The sequence below is a fragment of the Prunus avium genome, chromosome 7, assembly GCF_965620075.1.
Source record: "Prunus avium chromosome 7, drPruAviu1.hap1.1, whole genome shotgun sequence".
Taxonomy (NCBI): domain Eukaryota; kingdom Viridiplantae; phylum Streptophyta; class Magnoliopsida; order Rosales; family Rosaceae; genus Prunus; species Prunus avium.
This window is the reverse complement of record NC_142290.1, coordinates 32,593,920-32,614,428: the sequence shown is the minus strand read 5'-3', so window position 1 is coordinate 32,614,428 and position 20,509 is coordinate 32,593,920. Positions and strand designations below refer to the sequence as shown.

Here is a 20,509-nt window from a genome sequence, read left to right as displayed (position 1 = left end):
TTGTTTCCCAAAAAAATGTTTATACAAGATCTGGCTAGTGAGGTGTTTTACTAATATAACAAAAAAAGATAATTATCTGTAGATATGGATTAGATAAGTTGATTATGACTGTATTTACTTCTTTACATCTAAATTTTGATAAAACCAAAAAGGATTTTCGCCACCTATTTACGTTTCTTTTACCAAAGAGTATATCATGTGGTATTGCCATAATAAAATGAAATCATATTAGAATAAATTATTTTAATTCACAATTTGATCATGCTTATTTTGTTTGACATGTGATAGATATAGAAGTAAACGGTGAGAATACGTCTTAAATTAAGATGGTGAGTAATAAATGAACTCATGAAAAAAAATTCATGTTGCTTGATTGTAATATACTAATATGTATCAATTACATTAATAATTCTTCTTTTCTGCAAATGATGTATTAGTATAGTGGTTTAGAGCAATTGCTCCTTGAACCTTCAGAAAAAAATTCATAAATTCAAATCCTAATATCCATGTAGTGTGTGAGTTTAATATGTTATCGCCTCTCTATATGGATTACCATGATAATTTTCACCACCTTCATTTTTGATCAAATATCAAATATCATTATTTCCATAATCTTTCTACTAAATTATTGGCATTGGCATTGTGGCCGAAGTTGCGTTATTGACTGGCCCCGCCTACCAAGAAATAGGGTTTTGGGTGGGAAGACCCATCCCACTTTATTTTAAAGTAGTTCCCTTTGCCCTTACATATTTTTTTACATACATTTCAAATGTTTCTAGAATTCTTAACATGTAATAATTTATTCTTTCTTTTTCCTATTGGATAGATCGCCGGCTATAGAGGAGGGAAAAGCTTTAATATTTGAATTCCCATTAAGAGGCAACATTCTACCTGATTTTAGTATTTGCTTTAAGATGTGTTGTCCTCTAGGTCTCCCAGGTGTGCCATGTGTTCATATCCTATAAAAGATTGCACTTTTATTATAGAGTTGACTACAAATAATTGCATGATTAAAAATTCAGCATAATTCGTGGGTACCTCTCATTTCTTCTCTCTACTTCTCTTTGTTTGTTTATTAACGCATGAATCACACTAATCAATCATGGAGGACCAATTTGCACAATTATTAAGGATTTGGACTTAATTAATCACACAACCTTGTGTTTGGTTTTCCATTCTTCTATCTATATGGCTGTTAAAAATATTACCTTACTTTATCATATAAAATAAAAAAGATTATGCGCAAATCGAATCTAGCCTAGTGGGAAAGGATCTTGAATTGCAGATCAGTTGTCTCAAGTTTGAACCTCCATGACACCATGATAGTGTGTATAAAGGGACTTGTAGCTCAAATGGTTAAGAGCCCCTGCATCCTAAATCCTAGGTTCGATTCCTCCCATACTACTGGTATAAAAAAGATTATATAAGGGCCAACCTCTGTTGAATGTAGCATTGGGTAGCTGAACCTCTTGGTTGTTTGTTTGTTAGGACTTGGGATCGGGCATCTTGAAAAAAATTTATGAATATTATCACAACCAAATGGCTTCAGTGAAAAGTTATGAAAGGAAAGCGACTAGAAGCTTGGATCGTCAAAATAGGTGCCTCGTCATATTTCTGTTGGGCTATAAGTTTGATCCGCGCATTAAAGTTGACAATCAAAACGCCAGATGGTTTACGGAATGAGTCAATATCAGAAGCAAATGAGAAGAAGTTTTTTAGGTGCCAATTTAAAAGGGGAGGCCATGATATTGATAGTGATATTTGGCTCATGTCGTGAGGTCCAAAAATGTATACGTTTTGATTTTGTTACAACCGCCCAAGCCTTGGCCATGGGAAGTGATAGTTTGGTAATATTATCGGTTGACTGAAAACAATGCTACTTGGCGTGTTTTGATCCGGATGATGAAATTGTGAAAATGACCGTACAATTGACGTTTCATTTTTGGGAGATTCACTATTATAACCAATATAGGAGCCCAAATTATAATATAAAAAATCCTTATATCAAATGAACTTTAAAAACACACCAAAAGTCCATTTACAACATAACAAAGAGGTTTTTATAAATTACCATCAATTTCTTAAAACAGGCCTAACCGCAAAACCTCATAAAAATACCAAAAACACTCAGTAGGGTATCAAAGTAATTTAATAATCAAAATTAAAAGGCAAACTGTCATTTTGTAGGTTTTTTTTGGATTTATTTATAGAAATTAAATTGTGTAAGATTTATCTATATCATTAGTGCTAAGAATGGGTATAAGACTAAATATCTCTTCTTCTTTTTCTCTATTTCCTTTGATCAGGCTTCATTTTTCTAATTCTTTGTTCTTATGTGAACTTATATGGTTGACTTCGGGTGTAGTGAAAATGATTGTCCTAGTTTGAAGTTAACAAACCTAGGGCGTAACTTCAACCGAATGAGAACATTCAAACCGAGATCATAGAATGCTTTGAGAACATTCAACCCGAAATCATAGAATGAGAACGGTCAAACACAAAATCAGAGGGCAATGAGTAGAGAAATCCGAGATCGTGTTGACTATGAAATGTTATTTATAGAGATCAATAAAAGCTGATATCCAAATTGAATTTATATGCAAATCAAGAACAATCTTGAAGTGGATGCAACTAGTATGTATCATTAGAAGTTAGAACTACCAAGATCTCAGGCTGGTTAAAGAACATAAATGGCCCATAATAAGAATGAGCTGGGTGGGTAGATAGATACATAAGACTGCAGGCATTAAGTTTGAGCTTACACATCCCGCATGATTTTGTACTCTCTGGTCTTTGGCAAATGGGCATTGAATTTCAGACAAATCATTGATATGAAATCTTATACTGGCTAAAAGAAGAGCATAAATTTCAATGACCAACAACCTCCCAAAGCCACAACTGGGTCCAGGGATCCGGCTCTCTTCCACCACACCACTCACCTTCTAAAATAAAGCAACAAGAAAGACATAGCCTCGGTTGGAGGGGGGCAGCTGCTGTGCAATTTATGAAGTTTAGAACAAGCAGTAAGTAGCAAGCAGAAAATTAGAGGCAAGTTTTTAATGGAAAAGCATGTGATTTCCTTAAAAAGGATGCACTCACAAATGTGTTTATAAATTACATAATGCAATCCAGTACCAGATAAACCAAGTTCATTGCATAAACCAGCTCCTGTTGTAAAAAAAAAATAACCAGGAGAAGATCAAAAATATTCATTTAGAAACAAACAATTTGATTCATGTAACATTTGTCAGGCAAGAAAACAAAGAAAAACAGTCACTTATTTTTTTATTTTTTTAATCTTGCATTCTCTTCTTCTCTTCTCTTTATTTTTGGAATAGTGTCATCCATTTACAATGGAAAGTGACTTACTTTAAACACCCGACTTCATAATCCAAAAGATAAACAGTTCAGCACAACACAGAAAATGAAGCTCTCCTTTTTCCTGGTCCTCAATAGCTGGGCAGCCCATCAAGTTTTCCTAATAAGGGAAAACAACCCGTAAAGAGCCCATGCACACCAAGACCCCAATTGAATGTTAGGTAACATGTAAGCGAAATAGGAGGGACAAGATGACAATAAAATTCCGACCAAAAACGTAGTATAAATTTTTCAGAAGGGAAACCCAGCCCACCAAACCAACCGCACGAACAAAAGATGGTAGATCTGGGTGGATTTGAACCACCAACCTCTCGAAAGCCCAATAAGGACTTTGAGCGCTCTGCCATTTTTGAGCTACAGATCTTTTGATTTCACGCAATTTCCCACGGGCCGGCCTAGAAATAGTCTGACAAATTCAGCAGCCGGACACCAAACACTCAAAACAAATCTTCGGATTGCAATTCCAGCAGGACAAAGCAAATCCTACTCTCCAATAAGTATTCTATTTTTACGTTAAGATTGATTATATATTTCTAATCTTGGTCATTAGCCATTTAATTGCATTCATTAAAAATGTTAGAGATGTAAATAAGACCAATTACCTCACCTAATACCCGCCGCACAGAGTTGAAAGTAGATTTCGGAAGTGTGGCGTCTATTAAGCATAGAAAGCACTGCACTCCACTGTTTTATACCTCAGTACAGAGCCTCTCCATTTTTGTGAAACTATTCCTCAAGCACAACAGCCGTTAAGTCATCGAAGGGTTTGTGTGAATAATATCTTTTCAAGAAGGGTCTGTGTGAATAATATCTTCTCAAGAAAATGACCCGAGAAAACGCCCCAAAAAATAATTGGGGTTTTCAACAATAATGTTGGACCTAACTACATTAAACACCGGTGTTAGTATGTATCATCTTCCCAACGATCTACTTTACTAAAAACTATACCCAAACTTCTAAAAACCAATTTCAGAGAAACAAACACCAAGAAAATTCCAGAAAGTGCAGAAAAGTTCACATCTAGAATGTTACAAACCGAGGTCACACTTCCTCAAAGTCAAAAAGATTCAACTTGACAAATTCGCTGGTCTCGCAACTTCTCTAGGACGGCATGAAACCAGTATTACTTCAACGGAGCATATATTTGGGCAAGTCTTATGAAAGAGTAATGCTAAACTTACCACATTTTTATACCACATTGTGTACCACAACTCTTATAGAGCCCACCAATACAATGGGACACAATGTGGCACAAAAATTTAGTAAGCCTAGCATTTATGAAACTATAGTTGGTTATTGAAACAATACCGCATTTATTTAGCGACTCAGATAAATGAAGGTAAGACGACCCAACCCAAAAGACTATCAACTACTCATGCATTGAACTCATCTTCCAGCCCAACTACTGCAATCCTAATCCATCCCAACCTCACCCACCTTCTCCTTTCTAATTCTGATTGTATCAATCTCTAACAATTAAACAACCACATGAAACACAAGCATACAAAAATAATATCTATAAAAAATATCCAATAAAATAGAAAGAGAAAGAATAAATATTTACTACAATAAAGGATGTATAAATTATTCATCTAATTCAATTGAACAAAAGATAGAGTAATCCATGGGCAGATAAAACTACTAACATGAATAAATATAACCATACCAAATAATCCTTGAAATGACTCAATTAATGAAGGATTACTGTATAAAGTAATACTGAATAGTGATAATAACTTTAAAAACAAAGGCAATGCGAAGCTCAACTCAATTCAGTTTTCACCTCAAAGTTTCGAGAAATATTGCAGACTAACAGAACTTGAACCTTCCCGCAAACAGCTTGTAATTGAGAAGAGTCTTGACTGGTTTATAAACGAGTAGAAACATTCAGGCTTCACTGAGGAAATTGCTTCCAGCAGCCAAACTCCTACAAACCATCTATAATGGGAATACAATCCATTGCTAGAGGCAATATCAGCCAAAAGCAAAAATAATTACATAATATTACAAAGGATCCATAAATCTTGGGAACCCAGAATATACCATAATTTCGGAAGTGCATACCCACAAAATTACAAATAAGAACTCAAGAACCACCACACAACCTCATTTCAGCGCATACAAGAACTGTACTTAAATAAAGACAAGAATTGGTGCAGCTGTATTGAGATTTAGTATTATAAGTACGGATTGCAAAGTATTGCATGATGAATTGAATAAGTGAAGGGTGGAATGTGAGATTTGGGCGCGCACATGATAGCATATAAAAATGGATTACTGTAAACAAATTGAAACTTCCCCAAAATATTATGATTAGCCAAATTACCAAGCAATTAAAAAGACAGTTGAAATTTCTGTTTCATAATTCCGCACATTCATATACTTCTTAATTAAAAAAACCTTTTAATTTTTCCACGGATAAAATATCTTATATTAGATGATATTTACAGAAACTTGAAACCCGTTTGTCTAGAAAACATTACTCTATATAATTAATTCTGAGGTTACCAAATATATTGGATTATGCCTAAAAATGCTTAATCCAATATCAATTCACAGCAGCGCCATAACTACGAGCATAAGACTAATTAATTGGACATGAGGATTGTGAATTAGACATGACTAGATTAGATTAGATGAATGTCAATTTAAATCATGATCGTGAGTTGGCTGTGCAAGTGGCAGATTTCAGTACTAGAATTAGATAGATGGATGCATATTAATTGAAATAGAATTGGGCAGACGATACCTTTGGACGGCTGAGATTTTGTCGTCGTTGCTGTCCACAATCTGGCATACTTGGATGAGCAGGAGAGCAAAAAATAAAACAGAGTAAAGAGAGGACGACACAGAGCAGCACACACCACACACCAGAGGGAGAGACCCTGGGCAAAACCCCATGCAATCTCCCCTCCAAACCAAAAAATCGTTTCTGTTTTTTTATTAAGGTATTTTGTGACCTGCCATGCAAGCGCACCTGTCATGGCAAAGGTCGGATGACAAAGATCGGTCCAGGACACAGACCCTTCCTCTGAGCCTTTCGTCCCGACATCTTATACATCCGTTGCACAACCCAATCAACCCTAAACCCCGCAGCTTTCAGCTTCCCGATCATCAAATTACAATTATGCCATTCGAAAATTGAATAAACATACGTTTGACTCCAGAAGAACCAGATCTGCAGCTGAAACGACGTCGGATTTGGTTCAAAACGGTCAAGTCTTGGAAACTCCGAGGACTTGCTATGAACTCCATCATAGTCAATCAGAAACTGCATGAAACAGAAACTGTTAAGCTGAATTCTAGCAGATCTAACAAATTTAAACGAAAGCATAAACAGTATAGTCTTCTTCGAAATCTAGATAAGTTAAACGAATAGAAAACATAGACGAACCTGTAAATCTGAGCCAAAGCACGAAGAAGACGAGCTCAAGCTCGTAAAACCAGCTACGAACCAGCAGCTCAAAACATCTTCACAGCCTCAAATCACCATGAAAACGTAGATCTTGAAAAGACCTACGCGAATTCGAGACATAAAGGAAGAGAAAAGAATCCTTGCAGAACAGATCTGCAAGAGAGGAACCACGGAGGCGCATAGAGATGCGAAGAGAGAGAGAACATTGAGTCGTTGAATGGTTAGGAACCAACCCAACCTAACGTACTTTTATAATAGGATAAATGCGATGGACGGCTGCCATTGCGCCCTTATCTTTAAGATCGACGGCTGGTATGTTATAACGTGGTTGGGTGGTTAGGCGGTGGTATAATTTTCCACGTTACTGTTTTTGACCTTATCAACCACGACACGTTTATTTTGCCGCCTTGACAGCTGGGTCCACTATAATTAGGTTTCTCTCGCGCCTTTCATTCTAGATATTTCGGAATTTGGAAAAGCCCAAGCTCGAAATTACAGTCCTTGAATAGTTTTAACCGGGCCGGACCTAAGAAAAAAGATAAGAGACTACGGCCCGAAAAAATGAGAATTGGGCTGGGGTTTTTGGCCCAAACCTATTATTCCTTCAACAAATCTTGGTCAAATTGCACGCATTAACATCAAATTTCATAGGTCACAACCTTTAGATTTAGATACATAAAGAGAATAACAAAATCATACTAGGTTTCTTTAATGTAAAACTTTTTTTTTTATACAAGCGATATTGAAATCGAACACAAATAAATATCGACATAGTCCTCAAGATTCCTTCAATGGAAAGGTATTTCACTAATCATGTATTAGTCAGGGAGAAGATGACCTGACATTTATCGTTAATAATAATTAGATTAATGGTGCCTACTGTTGCTTGCTTAGCTCACTTTTGGCTGTCTTGGTTGTCTCTCAGCTTCACTAATCATGTATTAGTCAGGGAGAAGATGACCTGACATTTATCGTTAATAATAATTAGATTAATGGTGCCTACTGTTGCTTGCTTAGCTCACTTTTGGCTGTCTTGGTTGTCTCTCAGCTTCGGCAGCCTGCCTTGGTCCTTGTTTTGCTTTGCCGCCAGTTGTTCCCTGTTGCTGCCGGCCCTGGGCTCTTTTTGTTTGCCTGACAGCTATATGAGGTTAAAGAGTAAAGAAAACATAAAACCGAAACACATGAATTTTAAATGGTATTGTTATTTTAGATCTGGGTGGATTCGAACCACCATCCTCCCAAAGCCCAATTATGGACCCGAGCGCTCTACCATTTTTGAGCTTACAGACCTTGATCTCAAATTCCACTCATCGACGCTAAAACGGGTTAAATCATATCTCCAACCATGGAACTCACCTTTCCAACATAGCTTACGTTTAACGACGACGGTCACAGGTCATCACCAAGGAGACTAGATTATGTGGAAATTAGGTTTACATCATACACGGGTTTCTTACTGATTTAACATGTTTTCCAGTCCGAAGCAGCTCTGTTTTCATTCTCTTATGTCCAACACTTACCAAAATTTTTAAGAAACCAAGTTCAGAAATACCGAGCAATTCACGAGAACCGCAGTGAGTGACACTTGGAAGAATAAAATTTCAGGTTCAAATAGGGAAACCACAAATGAACATCGACTAATTAACATGGAACAGTCTTTTCTTGATTTGCAATATAAGAATACAGTTTTTTCCATATCAAACAACATTTCAGAGTCTATAAGATCGATAACCACACAACTACAGAAGATCCCACATAACCTACACAATTAATTTCATGCAGTTTCAAAAATAATGTTTAAATCAAGAACAGTTCCTCCATTTTCAAACCAAAACATCTGTCATCAAATCCCATCCCCCACCTTCTAGTCTACCCTAAACCACCTCTACACGATCCCTAATATTTCATTTCATTAATCAGAGTAATCTATATGCAAAATCCACAAACACAAATGAGATTCAATGAATTATACATTATATTAATATAAGTAATTCATTATTCGACCAGAGCCACCATCATAATAACATAAGTTCAACAGAACAAGTCATGAAATTCTGAAATGAAATATATAGGCGAACTACTGCAAGAACATACATAATGAGGTAAAATAATTGAAAACGCTGATTGTAATAACTTCAATAACTTAAAGATGAAATAAAATGTAGGACACTGCTTATCGAGGCTTCGAATAACTTCCAGACACCTACAGTCATTTTTCACCTTATAATCTCCAGAAAGAAAATGCATACAACAGACGCCTTGAACCTTCCCACGACCGCACTGCTTTGTTCCGGTAGAAATCTTGTGCAATCTCCAGAGCTAAGAAAGCTTCCAGCAGTCACTCCTAAGAACAAACTACTGGGAATACAATCCACGGCTCAACGAAAAACGGAGCCAAATGATATAAAATTACAGAATATTACAGGGGATCTATATCTTTTGAGATCCCAATATATAACATAACATAAACTGTAATCCAGATTATAATGAATAAGTATTCAAAATAGTTCACGAGACACCATAAAATTTCATTTCAACTCATGCAATTAGCTGTAGTAACACAAGTAATTAAAAATGTTGCAAAGGTGATGGGAATCTGTGACGAAATACGTATCGCAAGGTATTTTAAATGAGTGGCATGGTGGTATGAGGGATTTGGGATCTGGACGAGCATACGACCACTTCTGTTTTACAGTATTATAGAATAATAAATGGATGCACACCAGTACAAGGAACTTGCCAAAAATATTAGTATTGGATCCAGTAAAATATGAGTGTATACTTCGAGGTTATTATGATGGATCAAAATACTTTCTTTGCTGTTAATACTATGTAACTAGTATCCTACATCAATATAGCCATGGAAACTCGAACCCGATTACCTTCAAAATCAGTGGGGTAGTTTGAAGAAGAACACAATTAGCAAACTGTAAACAAACATTATTACCAAGCTCTATCGATTCTCAAGTCCCCAGTTATGGTTAATATAACCCAATAAGCTTAATCACTTATTAATTAAGATAAATAAAACCGCATAAAACTAATTAATCGTGTAGCTGCAGATTAAGTACCATGTTTAGATAGGTGTTCGTGTGAATTTGGTGTGAAATTTGCATATTTGGGTACCATGACTCATATAAACTAAAAGAATATAGACTTGGGCAGATAATACCTTTAGGGGCGAGATTTCGTTGTTGTTGATGTCCACGATCCGTGCTCGACTGGTGTGCATGGAGAAGAGAGCAAAAAATAAAACAGAGAACAAAGAGAGAGGAGGACACAGAGCGCACAAACACACCAGACCAGAGGGGAGACCCTGGGCAAACCCCCATGCTGTCTCCCCTCAAAACCAAAAAATCGTTTGTTTTTTTATTGAGGTATTTTTGTGACCTGCCATGCAAGCGCACCTGTCATGGCAAAGGTCGGATGACAAAGATCGGTCCAGGACTCAGCCCTTCCACCGAGCCTTTCGTCCCGATATCTTATACATCCGAAATTCAACCACACCCAAACCCCCGAATACTTCAGCTTCCCTCTTCAAATTACAAATATGCTCATCGAATCGAATATCAATTACATCTGTTGGACCAGCCTCAGCAGCCGTAAGCATCAGATCTGCATCCAGCTCAGAACCGTCGGGGCTTGAAACCTCTTGAGAATCCATAAGAGCTCCGTCGCCATCTCTGTTTAAACAACAAAGAAAGTACATGAATCAGAAACTGTGCGAAGCAGAAACACAAAAAGCTCAATTCGTAGCAGATCTAGAAAATTCGAACGAAGGCATAAACACTAAAGCTTTATTGCAGATCCTTATGCGTAAATCAAATCAAAAACATAAACGAACCTGTAAATCTGAATCGAAGAGCGCGGAGCACAAGCTCGTGCTGGTCAAACCAGCTATAAACGTCAGCTCAAACCATCCTCACAACATAAAACCACCATCAACACGAAGACACCGAAGCGATCTACGCGAATTTGAAAGAAACAGATACAGAAAACGATCCATGCAGAGCTGATCTGCAGGAGAAGAAGAACCGAGGAGGCTCATAGAGTTGTGAGGAGAGAGAAACAGAACGTTGAGGCGCTGAATGATTTAGAACCAGACACCCTAACGTACTTTTATAATAGGGATAAAAGCGGATGTACGGTTGCGATTGATTTCTAAGCTTTAAGATCGACGGCTAAGACGTAATCACAGGGTTTGGTGGATTCGGCGGTAGTCCATTTGTACACGTCTCTGATGCGCTGGAGACAGATAAAAGAAAACCTTTGCGTTTTTCGTAAGCACTTTCCTTTTTTGAATTTATTATACAACACGTTACCGTTTTTGTCGGGAATCGGATTCACGTCCTTATCAGGTTTCTTTCTATAATTAGGTGTCTCTCGCGCGAATTTACTACCTTATCAGTTTTTTACTACAATTAGTTTTCTCTCGCGCCAATTTGTTATCTTTTCTTCTAGATTATTCGACGTTTGCTACGGGTCAAGCTCGATATAAATCGGGATTATATATTAGTGGGTTTCCTTAGGATTGCACGGCTATGATTTTGAACCCGGGTGCCACATGGGGGAAGGGTACCCGTTCGACCATTGCGGTACAACTCCATTGGTTAGGGACATATGCAGTGGCGGATTCAGGAATTTTCCTTGCAGGGGTCAACATCTAAAAGGTAAAAAAATTCTATACAAAATAGAGAAAAAAAAAATTGAAACTATAATATTATAATTCTTAATTAATAGAAAAAATCACATTACAATTGTCCACATAAAATAAAATAAAATAAAATAAAACAACAACAATATTCAACCACACCATTCACTTTTAAAGTAAAGAAATCAAAGCTTCATTTTTCCATAGCAGGAGACTTTAATTTGGTCCTCTCGATATCTTCTATTGGGTTTTCACGCACTGCTCCATATATTCAATCAAAAGCTTTATATATGGTCAAAAACTTTTTATATATGATCAAAAGCTTAATATGTTAACTTGTTTTTTAATGAGGTAATATTTTCATTATTATATTTTAATAATGTCTGCTTGCTTGCTTAATGAAAAAAAAACTATCCTATTTTCTTATATTAAAAAACTATTTTGTTAACAATTTATAAATTTTAAAAATCCAAATTCCATGCCCGGAAATCAATATCCTTCGTCAAGGCAATGAATTTGAAAACTCCAAATTCCATGGCCGGAAAAAAACTATCCCATTTTCTTGGATGCACTACACAAGGCAATGAATTTCATTGCTGCTGTGCTCTATCCTTCGTCGTTTTTCTATATAGGAGAAGTACTGGTAAGATTACAAGGAAACTAATTTAAAACTCAGCTTATGCAGGGCTTACTTTACAGATAGAAGCTCTGGCTTTTCCTAAAGAGAAATATAATTTGGATCAGTTAAAAACCAAAACTTATAACCAAGTTCGGTGTTTCAAAATCCCTTCATTTGTTTCCATCTTCACGTTTTAAAAAGGTGGGGGCAAGCAGCTTCTCCAATAAGTATCCCCTCCTTTTAAATTAACCCCTTACTGTGCGTTATTTTTTTCTAAAAAAATACATAAGCCAAAACGACGTCGTTTTGGCCAGGTCTTTAAAAAAACCACTTAAGTGGAACGACGTCGTTTTGACATCAGGATTAAAAAAACAAAAATTGAAGCGCTGGGCTCCTCGCACTCGCTGGGCAACAAGCAAGCTTGCTTGCTCTTGGCTATGGCTGCTCCCTCTTTGGGGAATTTCATCAAACACCTTCTGGGCATTTGCAGGGGTCAAGTTTTTGGGTTCCTATGGCGGATTCCGAGCTTGCGGGGGTCAATTGACCCCTCTTGCCCCTATGTGGATCCGCCACTAGACATGTGTATACTGAAAATTCTTTAATCACAAAGGGATGGGGTGCCTCCAATGACTATAGGTAAGTATTGTCCTCATAAAATATTTTAAATAAAAATGTGACGAAGAAAAATAAAAATAAAAAAAACCATTCATTTTATCAACACAGTTCTGAATTTATTTCTCACATATCCTCCTTTCGGGACTCTCAAAATGATGTGGGCTACATTTACTTTACGTACAAACCTACTAAAATGATAGAAAATTCGACGATACAAGTGAATTTCATTGGTAACAAAAAAATACACAGGGGAACATATTGAGCCTTCCCCTTCAAAATGTATCTAGCACATGTAAGAAAAAAATACAACAATAAATAAACAGGAAAGCAAGCAAGAACACCAAAATCAATTGCAAATCTTGATATCTAAGAGTCTTTGATCTCTTAACATTTCGATATTGATTCGACATTATAAAGTATAACCTATTGAATAATATATGGAAGATGTAAATATATAGATCAACAAAATCTCCAATTGATAATTCACACAAGCAAACAAGAACACCAAAATCAATTACACATCTTGTTTGATAATTCACAAGTCTTAATTGTAAATCCCTAGTTAATACTTCATAAACCCTAAACAATCTCCAAAATTTCAACATCCATACATTTCAACATCCATGCATTTAGAAAAATAAGCTAATTAAGGTGACAAAAATACAATTAATACATTAATCATAAGAGAGCTGTGCAAGTAATGAGAAGTAGGATCAAATATAATCAAATTCATTCCCTTGCCACATTAATAAATTCTGGAAATTCAAAAAAATACAAAAAGGAATTGCAACAAGCATAAACAAGAAGGATATCATGAACGAGAGAACAGAATGATATTCTTAAGAACAAATACCAAACCTCCAAATAATTTAAAGAGAGACGGAAGGACAGTGAAAGTTGAAGACCACCCCTTCTTTTGGCTTGAACTTCCAAAGATATTGTGGCAGTTGAAGAAACCATGAAGTGACAATAGCACTCACGGGACTTACGGAAAGATAAACGTTTTCTAGCTTCGTCGATTTCAAAGAAAACAAAGGCTGAAATTTGTCACCACCACTGTATTCATAAGAAACAATGTTGGGAGTCTCTATGCTGATCTTCTTTACTATGGTGTTACCGTTGAAGTTTAATGATAATGGCTTGAGTTTGTGACTCGAGATTTTCAGCGTTGTTGTCATAGGAGAGAGAGAGAGAGAGAGAGAGAGAGAGAGAGAGAGAAATGAAAGAAATGGTATTTTGGCATTTAAAAAACTTAAATATGGGTATTTTCGGCATTTTAAAAGTTTCATTAAAAGGAGCCAAGTGCTTCCCGTGTTTTTGTCCTGTAGCGCTTTTAAGAAGAAGCACCTCTCAAGTGCTTCTTCCAAAACTACTCCAAGTGCTTTTGGATCTCACCCAAAGTGCTTTTTAAATTTTTGCCAAACATCATTTTTAAAAGACAGAAGCGCTTTCACCCATTTAGAAGTGCTTTTCGCTGCTCCAAAAGCACTCCCAAACGAGCCCTTAGTTAATGAGATTTTATTTGTGTGGAATGAGCGTGTGGGGCTTGCAAGGGAGGACTGGGATTTTAGGCTAAAAAAATCAAATGAGTTAGGCTACACCCCATATTAGCCTAGACGTAAGACCGTCCCTGCCCCTCTTTCAAAAAAAAAAAAACTTACATATATGATATAATTATGTATATACTGCTTTTTTCAATCATTCTCCTCGCATGGTAACTCACAAAGGAAGATTTATGGATATATAATGAGGGATTCCATGCGTGAGGTTCTTTTGAGGAACCTCACGAATCCTTATATAGCTCTGACATTTCTCTATCATAATGTTTGATTCTCTATTGTAATTCTAACACAATCGTTTTTGGGGCCAAAATATATCAACATAATTTTTTTCTCTCACATTAGGCTTTTGGGTTAGGATTGTTAGTGGTGGTCTTGAGCTTGTGCTACGTTTGGATTTTGCCTTCGAATTGTGCTGCCCTCCTTTTTTAACAGTAATTTCTTCTTTTTTTAATTTAGGAACCATGAACTCTGCATGCAAATTATTACAAAATCCAAATGCAGATTGAAGCAAATGATCAATTGAAAGACAACTTTAATCCAACGAAAGAGAATGAAGTTTGGTGATTCAATAAAGCCAAAAATGAATGAAATTATTACGAACTTTAAAGCCTTTCCAAGTATTAACATATAATCAACAAATTAAATAAAAAATGATTTGCAAAATGAAAAGGAATTATATAGAAAGGCCACCGAATCCACACAGATCAATCCGCTCGCGGGCTCCTTCATTAGTTTGTTGATGCATTGGCCTGAGTTTGGTGTCGTCCTTTCTCCTTCTCCTTCACTTCGCTTCCCTGCGTCTTGTCATAAGCAGGGTGGTTCTCATGGATCAGCTGATCCTGCTCTGTCTTCGGAAGAGACTGGTTTCCCGAAAATACCCCTCCAAATCCTTCCTCATCAGACCTCGTCGCATACCCTTCCCCAAATGAATGAGACATCGCATCTCTAATTAATATACAACAAACAAAATGTACCCAGATTAACACTACTAATCCCTCGTTATGAATCAACAAGTCAATTAATTATGCATGTGATGTGAGAAATACCATTCTAATATCCGTATCAATCATCATAAACAGTTGATTATATACCAAATGTTAGTTCACAATATTTGATACATTGTCGATATTCTCATGTGACGTGACGTGGGAAACAGTTGATTATATACCAAATGTTAGTTCACAATATTTGATACATTGTCGATATTCTCATGTGACGTGACGTGGGAAATACCGATTGAATATTGACAATGCACCGAATAGTGTACAAAAACCAAAAACCCGATAAGTTAACATGGGAGATAACAATAAGAAATGTGTAGACTAACCCAGTTTTCTGCTGGTTAGGGTTCTGTGTCTTGTCCATGTTATGTTTACTATCTGGATCAGTAGAAATAGTTGCGTTCTGCCTAAATCGGATCCCGGAAGGATTTTGGACTAAGTTTGAGAGCGATTGGGTTCTGAGTGATCTTATTGTATGAATCATGTTTTGCGTACCTTGTAGGAATTTCTGCTGGTTGCTATTTATACATGAAAACACACAAACATAACTGAGGATGAGGCAGTAAATATATGGCGGTGAAAGGTGAGAGGCTAAAAAATCACCAAATTGTGTCCGGTTCTATGGGGATTCATCCTGATTTCAGTGAGAAATTTTGTTTCATGTCTTGACACGTAGTGGCGGAACTGGCAACCACAAGACAAATTCAACTCCTTACCAGAGGCCCAAAAACCAAGATAGCCAACTTGAAAGCGTTTCTAGATATTCACATTCACAGTACATAGAGAGCTAGATATAGAGCTAGTCAATACAAATAGGTACATGGGTCTCCTCGCTTCATAAAACAGATTAGCAGAAATTATAAAAACATACAAAAGCGAAAATTAACAAATCTATATAAAAGCACTGCATGTATATATATATAGTCGACTCTCGTATATATTAGTTTAGTTATGATGAAGCATTTTTCTGGTGTCGCGCTTTCTCCTTCTCCTGCACCTCACTCCCCTGTGACTTGTCAACAGCAGGGTGGTTCTCATCCTGCTCCGTCTTCGGAACTGACCGGATTCCCCCATATACCACTCCAAACCCATCGTCATCGCACCTCGTCGCATACCCCTCCCCAAATGAATGTGACAAACCGTCCCTAATATATAAATATTTTACAGTCAAATAACATTAGCCAACCTAAATTAAATACACATCCAACTTACTTTCAAAGAAAATGTGATAATCATGGTATAAAGCCACTTACCCAGTTTTCTCACTAGGTTTGGGCTCTGGCTTGTCCATGTTGTGCTCACTATCGGACTCGCCAGAGCGCAGGGTTGTGGCCTGTTTGAATCGGACCCCGGAAGCTTTCCGTCCCAAGCCTGGCGGTGGCAGAGGCGACGAGAATATCAATGCTGGTGATTGGGTTCTGAATGTTTTGAATGCATTAATCATCTTTTGCATCTTCAAACTTCTACCGCTTTCTATATATATATATGCCGGTGAAGGGACTGTGGATGAAGCCAGCACAACCGTGTCCGATTCTTGTAGCGGAGTTTTTTTATTTCAAGTCATGACACGTGGCGATAAAGTGGACAGGTGTCGCTTTTCTGAGAGGAAAATTTGTGTACGTGGGCTTTCGACTGTCCATGTCGTCAGAAGATAAGGAAGAGCACCACCAAGGTGTAACATCAGATATGTATTTATTTGTACTAGTTTAATTCGTTGTATGGGTTTAATTCGTTGCACTAAAGTAACATCAGATATTTATTTATTGTACTAGTTTTATGAACTTAGGTGTATATTATATCGTTATTTTATAATTAATTTTCTTTCATAACGCACACTACATGCGACTTACAACTTTGTTTTATTTTGTAATTGTATTTTTCTAGATGGTGGTTTTCAAAATTTTCCTTGATTATGCCTATTTTTCTGGATGTTCGTCTCAATAGTTTATGCACTGTAAAAAAAAACTGTCATATGATAAATTAATGGTAAAAAATTATTTTTAGTCCCTGTAGTTTACTACTTTTATCACTTTGATTACTGTCATTTAAATTTGATCAATTTTGTACTTGTAATTTCAATTCTTAGCAATTTAAGAACAATCCTTAATTTTTTATCAAATTACTTTAACATGGAGGGGTATTTATGTCCAATATTACATCCCCTCCACAACTACTCTCTAGCCACCCAAGCAACCCCGAATGTAACTTTTCTTATGCTTTCAAGTCTCAAGCCCCACTTTATCTTGGGTTCATGATAAGAGGTTTTAGGCAATGATGTAATTAGTTTTGGAGTTTGATGAGAGAGAGAGATAGTGAGAGGAAAAGGTGATTGTGGAGGGAGGGGATAAGGTGATTGTAGGGGTGGTTGAGTTATAGCTATAGGATAGGCCTCATCATTTGGCCCGCGGGCTCATGGGCTTACGGGGGCCCGCCCGGCCCATTGAAAAAAAGCCCGGCCCGGCCCGTTATGGGCTTTGAGAGGGCCCGGCCCGCTTGGGCTTGGGCCGGGCTTGGGCTTAGGTGTTTGAAGCCCGGCCCGGCCCATAGGCCCGGCCCGATTAAGCCCATGAAAGCCCGGCCCGGCCCGCCCACAAAAACCCGGCCCGTTAGGCCCGCATACATATATAATTATGTATAAATAAGGGTTTAGAATTAGGATTACATCACTTGAATGACAAATCTCCCTCTTTAATTTTTTTTTGTGTGTTACTTGTTATAAAAATTGTGTTTGTTTCCATTGAATTCTACTCATTCCTAGTTTATAATTGGATGATTAGCACATTAATTTGTGTCATTTATTAATACAACAATTATATATATATATATATATATATATATATATATAAATAAGACAAACAACATATCATATCACCAAACATAATCATACCACCAAATATAATCATATTTTTCTTTAACACATCACCAAATGATGAGCACAAAATTAATACAAGTTTTATCCTTAAATTTATAGTTTTTAGTATTTTCTTTTGTTTTATGTAAATCTATTAGAGTATTTTCTTTTGTTTTATGTAAATCTATCAAGGAAATATGCTCAAGACAACGTGAAAATGTGATTACATACAAAAACATGAAAATGCATACATAAATTTAAATTTTCAATTTTGTTGTAGCATAATTTTTTATTTTTTTTTTACACATTATTTTTTAGGCCCATTTCGGCCCGGCCCGTTGGGCTTAGCCCGGCCCGGCCCGATGGGCTTTTTCAAGCCCGACTCATGAGATGGGCTTGGGCTTTGAATTTTCTAAAAAAACCCGGCCCGGCCCGGCCCGATATTTTCTCTCTCCTCTTTAAAGCCCGGCCCGGCCCGGCCCAAGCCCATGAAATTTGGGCCGGGCTAGCCCGGCCCGGCCCATTGACGAGCCCTACTATAGGATAGGGAGTGGGTTGAGTTAGGAGGAGGAGGAGGAGGAGGTTGGGTAGGGGCTGCTAAGTTTTTATGGGGGTGGTTGTGGAGGGGCTGTAAGTTGGATTGAAATGCCCCTCCATATTAGAGTAATTTGACAAAAAAAATTGGGAATTGTCCTTGAATTGCTCAAAATTGAAACTACATAGACAAAATTGATCAAATCGAAACTATAAGGACCAAAATGGTAAAAATGATAAACTACAATGACCAAAAATGACTTTTTCCCTAAATTAATATCTCCCTACATTATTGAATCAGGGAGGAAGAGAAGATGAGAGAGAGGACGAAGAACAATGGCTTCCTCCTCCCTTAAAGTGAAAACGGCTCTAGGAGTGTTTTTTGGGAGAAAAGGGGCTATGGTTTTTTCCCTGTTAGACAAGTAATTATATTTTTCTAAATGGTCGTTTTAAAAAAATTTCTTTATTGCGTGTATGTTTCTAAGTATCTCCCTACATATGCCATCTGACAAATTTTTGGAACATGATGTACAAAATTAGCCTATAGCCCAAAATTGGATGCGTTTTAAATCCTTGGGAGAAAAGCCCAAAATTCTTTTACCCATAAAGTAGCCCAAACTTTCTTTGCCCACAAAGTAGGCTATAGCCCGCCTCTGTTGTCGACCATGACTATTGCTTATTGAACTTAGCAGCAAGTTCTGATCTTTTGGTTACATTCACTAACACAATAATTACTAGTACAAGAATACTAAGGCTTCTCCTTACATGGAAGGAATCATTCCTCTTTGATATTTACCGATTATACTTTGACGTGTTGCAGACAATTTTCCCTTTTTTTCTAGCTTTAATGGGTTATTTTCTATAAATGTTTCGGACTTGATTTCAAGCTAACGAAGAACGACTCCGGTTATACAAATGATTTTGATTTTTTCCTTTTCTGTAGAACAATTTTCCGTATAAGTTTTGTGTCGAAGCTTAAGAATGTAAACGAGACATATGTTTACTCTCACCGTTTCAACACTCCACTATTCCTTACTATTTTTATTATTTATAGTTATTATATCCAGTAACACGCCAATGTATGTATCAATCGAAATTCAAAATATTTGTTTATCTTAGAGAATAATGGTGTAGGTTAATCTTGCTAATTTGAAATTTCGATCTTCCAATTAAGTAAACAATCCCTCTTGATCACTTCAGAAAAGTTAGAAATCAAATTGAAGTATGATCGCAGAGTTGATTCAAATATGAGATGATATTGTCGTCGACGTAGATGAACACGTTTCCTGGCGCAATAGCAATAGTATAAATACACAACACATGCATGCATCCGAGTCATGACCCAGTCAGCCACTGTGTATAGATGACATGTCACTTTTACACTTTGATGGTAACAACACAATCGCCAATGTCTCCTCCCTCCCTCCAGAAGGAAGAAGCGCAAGGCTGGGATGGGACCACTTTGCACCATGCATGATGTCATCGTCAGAGCACATTCTGCACATCTCTGATAAAATCACCCTCCCAAAAACGTCAAATTCATCACCAGTACCCTAGTGAAAAAGTGCACCCCCAAAATCTCCCTCCTACTCTATTTGCAAATTGCAACAGCAGCAGTCACCTCCTCTCGCCAATACAGCCTCTTTCTTTCTGGTGGTGGTGTGACGGTTTGATCACTGTGTAGGCTTAAAAGCCTCAAAGTCTCAGAGGCAAGTACCCTATTATATATACATTGATGTTCGTCTTTTCACGTGACAGTATGTGATTGGCTTGAAACGCCGTTAACGTTACATCCTGCTACACGAAAGTTGTTCTCCGTTTGTGAGGCACTCACAACAGTGAAACAGTCAGTTGCATTCCTCCAGCTCCAAATATGAATTTGG

General features: G+C 37.0%; 2 protein-coding genes and 1 long non-coding RNA gene across 3 annotated transcripts; all 3 read right to left on the bottom strand.

Moving 5' to 3' along the window:
• Positions 1-5,048: 5,048 nt before the first annotated feature.
• LOC110773915 (uncharacterized) lies at positions 5,049-10,902 on the bottom strand. The gene is made up of 3 exons (XR_002529394.2): positions 10,638-10,902; positions 6,773-10,476; positions 5,049-6,649 (listed from the first exon to the last, which is right to left on the bottom strand). It is a non-coding gene; the product is annotated as an uncharacterized LOC110773915 (long non-coding RNA).
• A 3,907-nt stretch (positions 10,903-14,809) lies between these two features.
• LOC110773361 (uncharacterized) lies at positions 14,810-15,958 on the bottom strand. The gene is made up of 3 exons (XM_088255889.1): positions 15,845-15,958; positions 15,568-15,759; positions 14,810-15,185 (listed from the first exon to the last, which is right to left on the bottom strand). Exons 2-3 carry the CDS (start codon positions 15,723-15,725, stop codon positions 14,969-14,971), a joined length of 375 nt encoding a protein of 124 aa, XP_088112015.1. The 5' UTR covers positions 15,726-15,759; positions 15,845-15,958; the 3' UTR covers positions 14,810-14,968.
• A 19-nt stretch (positions 15,959-15,977) lies between these two features.
• Positions 15,978-16,712, bottom strand: LOC110773351 (uncharacterized). Its single transcript, XM_021977865.2, has 2 exons — positions 16,495-16,712; positions 15,978-16,386 (listed from the first exon to the last, which is right to left on the bottom strand). The coding sequence occupies exons 1-2, from the start codon at positions 16,692-16,694 to the stop codon at positions 16,191-16,193; spliced, it is 396 nt and encodes a 131-aa protein (XP_021833557.2). The 5' UTR covers positions 16,695-16,712; the 3' UTR covers positions 15,978-16,190.
• Between the last annotated feature and the right edge of the window lie 3,797 nt (positions 16,713-20,509).